This window comes from Octopus bimaculoides, chromosome 7 (genome assembly GCF_001194135.2).
Source record: "Octopus bimaculoides isolate UCB-OBI-ISO-001 chromosome 7, ASM119413v2, whole genome shotgun sequence".
Taxonomy (NCBI): Eukaryota; Metazoa; Mollusca; class Cephalopoda; order Octopoda; family Octopodidae; genus Octopus; species Octopus bimaculoides.
This window is the reverse complement of record NC_068987.1, coordinates 61,238,054-61,246,190: the sequence shown is the minus strand read 5'-3', so window position 1 is coordinate 61,246,190 and position 8,137 is coordinate 61,238,054. Positions and strand designations below refer to the sequence as shown.

Genomic DNA, 8,137 nt, shown 5'->3' with positions numbered 1-8,137 from the left:
TATATATATATATATCATTATAGATATAGGGCAGGGAATTGTCAATTAATTAATAAATTAATAATTAACATATATATATATATATAGATAAAAATTACATCCTTATGTTTGTGTCTATTGCCAGAAAATGTTCTTTATCTTGTAATTGCAGCAGTATTATTTACTGAAACCAGGTCTGTTTCTTTCTATTTAAAGTTTGTTGAATAGCTAGTTTCAAATTTTAATCTATCTCAAGTAGATTTAGAATGGATGATCTACCTTGGTATCACAAATTTGTTGCATTTTCTCAAACTCGTTGTGAAATTATTTCTTTTTATTATCATTAGAATGTTAAGTCAGTGAATTGAACACATCTCCCCGCCTTTTTCTTTGAAATATGTGAAATTTACCAAAATCCCCTGTATCATATTGATATTTACTTGAATGTCCTTAAACTAACCTTATTTGTTTTATATGTCTTTTACTGTTCTATTAACTTTATTCCTGTTAAATCTTCTTGTCTTTCCTTGCGGCATTTTTTTTTCATTTACTAATCTATATCCCACTCATACAAAAAAAAAAAAAAAAAAAAAAAAAAAAAAAAAAAAGAAGAAAAAAAAAACAGTTTCAGTCATCCATAAGGAAAGACTTCAATTTTGATGCAGTATTCTAGCAGTACATTGATGCATTTTGGAGGAAAATAGATTAAAATGCTTGAGGCATTTGTCTTGAAACATTGGCAGTATTTCCCTACCTTGCAGTCTTTAGGATTAGAATAAATTTATTTATCTAGTGTGTATTTTAGAATAATGCAGTATATGTTTATATAAGTGTGTGTGTGTGTGTATATATATATATATATATGTAATATAAATATATAAGTATATATGTAATATAAATATATAAGTATATATATATATATATATATATATATATATATATATATATATATATATATATATATATATATATATATATATATATGAGTGTGTGTAATATAAATATATAAGTATATATATGTATCATCACCGTCATTGACATTTAATGTCTGTTTCCCCTGCTGGCATGGGTCAGTCAAACTATCCAACCCATACCATCATGGAAAACAGACATTAAATGATATATATGTGTGTGTGTGTTGGAAATGTTTGATAGACGCACAGGCATGGCAGTGTGGTAAGAATCTTGCTTCTCAACTACATGGTTTTGGGTTCAGTCCCACTGTGTGACACCTTGGTCAAGTGTCTTCTACTATAGCCTCGGGCTGACCAATGCCTTGTGAGTGAATTTGGTAGACAGAAACTGAAAGAAGTCTGTTGTATGTATGTATATATATGTGTGTGTGTGTTTGAGTTTGTACCCCCACCATCACTTGACAACTGGTGTTGGTGCGTTTATGTCCCCATAATCTAGTAATTCGGCAAAAGAGTCTGTGTACACGTGTGTACATACATGGATTATGATGTTATTTTTAATATATGTACGTGTACATACAAGTACTTATGTGCGTGTGCATGTGTGTGTGTATGTATGTATGTATGTATGTATGTATGTATGTATGTGTGTGTGTGTGTTTATATATATATAGGGTTGTCCGGAAAGTTCGTACCGATTTATAGTTGCTTACCTTTCGACTTATTTGCCATGAAACCACCTCAATTCTGGGAGAAGGTATTTTCAAGTTAAAGGTAAGATGGAGATACATTGTGCAACAAAATGGTTCATATTTGGTTGATTAAAAATGTAATGGCATGTACTTATTGGCCTTTTTCTTTCTTTTAAAAATTGGCACAAACTTTTCAGACAACCCAATACACACACACACTTGTATGCACATACAGATATACATAAACATATACAAATACATGTATCTGTTTCTAGTCACCCCAAAGTTAGGAATATAGCAATTTATGTTCAGAGCATTTGAATTTCTTCAGATATCTATAATTTTCTAATCTTAACCAATATATGTAGTTAAGTTCAAGAATTGCTTGATCACCTTTCATTGAAATACCTATCACACTTCAAAATTATTTCCTTAAGTACAATTTTTAACCAATAGTCTGAAATTTCTTGATGTTTTTCTACTTGCAATCACTCTGTTTTCTCACCTTTTGTTTCTTTGCATTTATTTTAAATATTTTCCTACCACAGTCTTTATTTTTTTAAAAAATTCATTATTAGTCCAAAAATTGAATAATTACAACTCTGAGTGTGTACAGAATAAAATATATTTTGATTTATTTGAAATTATCATTTGTCAGGATTATCTTCCAAAATACATTCAATAAGTTGCTTAACAGCAGAGAATTATTCAATACCTATTTTTGGTGCGTAGATTTTTAAATATTAAATAACTATAGACACACACACACACACACATATACACACACACACATATATGTATGTGTATATATATATACATATATATATGTGTGTATGTATATATATATATGTATATATATATATATGTATATATATATATATATATATATATATATATATATATATATATATATATACATATATATATATACATATATATATATATATATGAATGGTATCGTTAGTTATTTTTAAATGTGTGCCGTGTGTTCCCTAACTTGCAAGCTTTTAGTTGCATCATCAAAGAATTTGTCTTCATGTAGTATGTCTAGAGCAAAATGCAGTTTGCCAAAGGCAAGGAGTTGAGTACCTTGAGCCAAACAGCTTTATAACGCTCATCTTTCACCAAACTAGGGATAGAGTTGACCTTCCATAAACAATTGTCAATTTTATATTGCTACAAACTGATGTTTGTTAAGTTGCTTCATCCTCATGGTACCAGTTTACTGCATTGCGGAGTGTCTGCTAGGCAGACTGAATCACTTGCTTAAGAATGAAGTGCTTGTGCAGCATTAGTGACCCTTCAGTTATTTATCCTCTATCTCTGTCTGTCTGTCTCACCCTCTCCCCTTCTCTCTATATATTTGTATGTATATATATATATATATATATATACATACAAATATTTCCACATTCTTTCATACATACATGTATGTATGTATTTACCTGCCATCTCTAAAGAGCGCATGTATTAGGCAGTTGTCCTTTTACCTGATATCCAGTGTGAAACTGATTGGTAAGGTTCACTGTAATGGTTCTCTAATACTATGTATGTTGAAATATTGCTAACCTTGGGGGTATTTGTTTAATCAGTCTCTCTAACTTAATATACTTACAGTTATTCAATTACTGAATTGCATACGATATTAACTTCAGGAAAATAATTTACATTATACTTGTAAGCAAAACCATGAACTGGAGATAAACTTGAGTCTTTATGTTGGTTTGTGATTTATGGATCAATTAGCTAGGCATAAATGATAGCAAAAATAACCCAAAATAGATTATTCTCATCACTGTAAACAGACTTTATGGATTTTTATATATAATCGTTGATAGTTTTTCTGTTCTTTATTTTGTTTTGTAAGAAAGGTTATTTTCTTTTTCTAACTACAAATCAAAAATTTTGACTTATGAAATTGAATAATAATTATTCAGCTAGTAAGTAATGATTGATGAAGTATATTTTGATAACTAAACAGTGAGGGGAGGAAAAAAAGGAAACTGGCTGCATTTTGTTTTTGTGATTTTCCTATCTCATATGAGATCACTTAAAAATTACAAATTTCGTAATTATCTGTCAATATTTACACATATCTAACCTTTTTGCTATATCTAGGTATATTTCTCTGATATTCAAATGAGGTTTCCTAATTTTTCACCCAATATCTCGCTTATTTCTATTTAAAATGTTATTTTGATCATTCCAGCGTGTTTCTAAGGCTGTTTTATGTTAGAAATCAAAGTTTCCTAAAAAAATTCCACTTAATAGAATTATGGGAAGTAATGGGTTAACTTAAATATACATGTGAAATATGTATCAGAATTTAATTTAATCCTTATGTCACCTTTCTTTTGTTGATATATACTGCTTGTGTTTCAATTAACTTTGAAAATAATGAAGAATTTTGTAAAATAACTTTATTGTCATTATGCTGGTGTGTGGAACATAGATTCACATGAAGATTTAATGAATGGTTTTACTTAGTTTTTTTTTTTTAATATGCAACCTATTGATAAACTATATATAGAAACAGATGCTTGTTGTTTTCAGATGAAGAATTAGTTATTAGTTATATTTTATTTTAAAGCAATTATAGAACTAATTATTAGGTATGTTTTAAATTGAAGCAACCATTGAACTCATTACTAGTTAGGCAGATGTTAAACGATAATGATGATGACTGAAACAATTAAAAATCTAGGAACTTTTTCTCCCGTTTTCTTATAAAATTACTTCAAAGTATTTAACAGCATAGGTGTATCTCTAAAGCCAAGTACTACAAGTAGGCTGAACATACATAACCGTTTCATTACCATACTTTTCTTCAAATACACTGCCTTTGTTTCAATTAATGGAAATTGATGAAGAATTTAGTAAAATAACTATTGTCATTATCAAGCTGGTGTCTGGGACATTAAGATGAAGTTTTTATAGAAGTTTTCAATTTAGATCACTTTAAAACGGAATTTGTGTCATAGAGCCAAGGGCTGAATCAGAGAGGTTGACATAAATAGGGGTTTAAATTACTGGACTAATTATAGTGCAGCTTTTAAAAGTCTTGTGTTCTGAGTTTAAATCCTGTTTGGGCCAGCTTTCTTTTCCTCCATATACTGATAGAGTACATATCAGTTGTACCCTTGCATATAAATAGCTTCCAAAATTGAAAAGAACAACTAACTATTGATACAATCCCTGTTTTATAACATTACTTTTCTATTCAACTGTTTGTTAATATTTTTCTTACAACCTGACTGTTCTAACACTTTTCTAGCACTGTTGTTTTTGTTGCTGCTATTATTAATTATTATTATTATTATTATTATTATTATTATTATTATTATTATTATGCATGCATGCATGCAGCATATTTACCAAGTGGTTGTTTATTTTATGGCTTGAACCCTTATTATTCTTGTTTGTTTAATATTTTGTTTGATTTTGTTTTGTATTATGTGCATCATCTGATAAAGAAATAAAAATGTTAGTTGGCAACCAAATTGCTATTTGTAAACACTGAACTCTGTTGATTCCTAAGGCCATGACTAGATGTTGTAAATTATCTATAATTCAACCTATATTGATTGACTGACTTATATGTTCTCAGTGTTAAATTACACACACATACACACGCACACATATACATATATATATATATATATATATATGTGTGTGTGTGTGTGTATGTATATATAATAGTGTAAATGTATTTTATGGTCTTTTTATTTAAATTTCATTTCAAAGATCTTAAGCAGATATGAAATTCAAAGGATCTTGTGTCCTTTAATAATTTGTACAGAATAAAAGTAAAAGTTTTAGATTCAAATAAATATTATCAGGTATTTTTCTTCATTTGTATATGAAAATTACAAGGGATTAAATTTTGTATTAACATCAGTTTATCAATTTAATATTTGTTGAAAAGGATTCAGTTAGTTTTGATGCACAATATGTAAATGAAATTTAAAAAAAAAAAAAAAAATTCCTTTACAATCTGGGGATTTTAATTTTGGTAATATTTTTTCATTCAAAATCCATTAAATGCTTGTAGTATTTCTCTAATCATTTGTTTATTAACTTTTTTTATTTTTAGGTAAAAGAAACCAATCGTCTCTCAAAACAGATACACTTTCTGACAGTGGTTTAGTAAAGGCATGCCAAGAAAAGCATTCCTCCATATCCCTTACTGATCCCATTATTAATACAAATAAGTGCCTTCAAAAAATTGATGGACAAGTTAATGAAGCCTTCTTAATTGACAGGGAAACTCCGGAAAAATTGTCCCTGGAAAACTGTCACAATCACCAATCTGAAAATATAAATTCTGCCCAAGAAAGTGAAAATACATTATCGGATTGCTCCGAAGTTGCCGAAGTAATTCCTAACAATATTGATACAGTATTGAGTTGTTCAGAATCTGGAGGGTGTCATTCAAATAATGTTGACTCATTATCTGCGTCTTCAGAACGTTTAGAAGTTGTCTCATTAAGTAATGCTGACACTATGTCAAGTTGTTCAGAACCTTTAGAGGTTGTTCTGCATGACGATGTCGTATCTGATTGTTCAGAGCCAGCAGATGTTTCAAAAGATTCCAATTTACACTCCAATTATTCAGACAATTGTACATCAGCACGAGACTTGGTTTCCAACAACAGCAGCAGTGCCATATCAAATAGTAGTGATCTCAACAAAAAAGAAGATAAAAGTGATTCATGCATAGACAGCCCGACCGAGGCCTCTCAAGACAATAGTCTTGGCCCTTGTTCTTCATCAACAATTACAAGTGAAAGAAATTCAACTGATGAACAGATAACAATACTTGAGCTTCTGAAAGAGGAGTATGCTAAAACGAGTCTTGGGGAAAAAATGAAAGAAGAAGTGATAGTGGAGGAAGAGGAGGAGGAAGATTCTGAGGTGAAGGATGAATTTGAGTCTGATTATTATCAACCACCCCATAGTCCTCTCCATAATCAAAAATCAGCTAGCGACCCAGACATTCATCAAAGTGTTATTTGTCGGATTAGGAACACTGAGCTGTCTCTTGCTGAGACATTAACAGAAGGCACAAGTAGTATTGGACCAAAAAGTAATGTCTGGTCACAGACTTCAAACACTGGGTCTTCTGCCATATCATCGTCATCATCATTTCCTGAACTTTCGCGGATATACAACTTAAAATATGATACACCGAGGCTTGTGCCAACTGTAGGGAACAAAACTTTGAAGTAAGTAGTTTTTTTTTTTTTATCTTTCAACCCCTCTTTGTTCTATTAAAATTTTCTACAATCTCTTCTTCCTCAAGTACATTTACTGTTGATGCTCAAATATAAGATGAGCCTAAATACAAGTAACCTTTGTTACATTTCAGGAAATTCTACAATTATTTAAATCATCCTGTCTGTTTCTGGAACTCTCTGCTGAAATAAAATAACCTTTCATGTGAACTCTCTTAAGACTCAAATATAAAGCAATCTGTTTTAATTTTTTTAATGAATTGTATAAGCTATAAGTTACATTTAAACATATACAATATTTTTGTGTCAACCCTAACTAAGCAAACTTGTGGTCAAATGTATTGCAGCTTTAACAGTCCCATCTTTTTGTAAAGTAGGGAGTGCATTGTCTTTATTTTAGAAAATATGGTGTTCTATGAGGAAGAATTAGCTGCTTTTTCTAGCAGATCAAGTGGCTGTGTAGAGTCTGAATGTGTGTCTGATAACGTATGCTTATACTTTTGAATATATACATTGACATTCAAATAAATGAGGCAAACTACACTATTATATGGTGTAGGTTACTTAAGCAGTTGATGGTTATAAGGAGTTAGAAATAAGCTCAGGAACTTTTGGAATGAAGCAGTTGTTGGATAACACCTTGAAAATTAACACCATCAAATGAACTGATGCAGGATTAAGCCATGTAAGAAGTACACAATTGTGAAGAGTGTAACACACACTGACTTGGTAATGATGAACATGTGCAACAACTTGTGTATGTTAAGAGTAATTTGTTGCTATTATGCAAAAGTGTCATAAGTGCAAAACATTACTTTTTCAGAAAATGAAAAAATAGTTTCACCATTCCATTTCTTTTTACATTTGCAACAGTTTCAGCTTAACAATAATACATTGTTGGGTGCATAAAATCATAACTCCATGCATGTATGATACTTTCAGTAAGAAATATTTTTGCAAAATTGTCACATGTGGGACTTATTACACTTTTGAAAAATGTTAAACTGTTGTACTACACTTTTCATATCTTGGCATCTGAAGCAGCTGGGGATACAATAGTTTGACCAAAAGAACTGGCTATTCCAAGCAAAGTTAATTATTGAAAACAATGCATTTGGATACACAACAGCAACGATATATATATATATATAATCTGAAAAGTATAGTATTAAATATCCATTACGACTGGTCTTACCAATCGGTTTTGTCTAGAGAATACATCATCATCATCGTTTAACGTCCGCTTTCCATTCTAGCATGGGTTGGACGATTTGATTGAGGACTGGTGAAACCGGATGGCAACACCAGGCTCCAATCT

The 8,137-nt window shown here is 30.3% G+C and overlaps 1 protein-coding gene across 1 annotated transcript in view; it reads left to right on the top strand.

Annotated features, from left to right (window-relative positions):
• The window catches only part of LOC106874649 (protein FAM135A), a 303,488-nt gene that overhangs the window by 259,228 nt on the left and 36,123 nt on the right, over positions 1-8,137 (top strand). Inside the window, exon 17 of the mRNA XM_052969428.1 lies at positions 5,679-6,810. Coding sequence (XP_052825388.1) covers positions 5,679-6,810 — 1,132 coding nt within the window. The remainder of the gene's footprint in view (positions 1-5,678; positions 6,811-8,137) is intronic.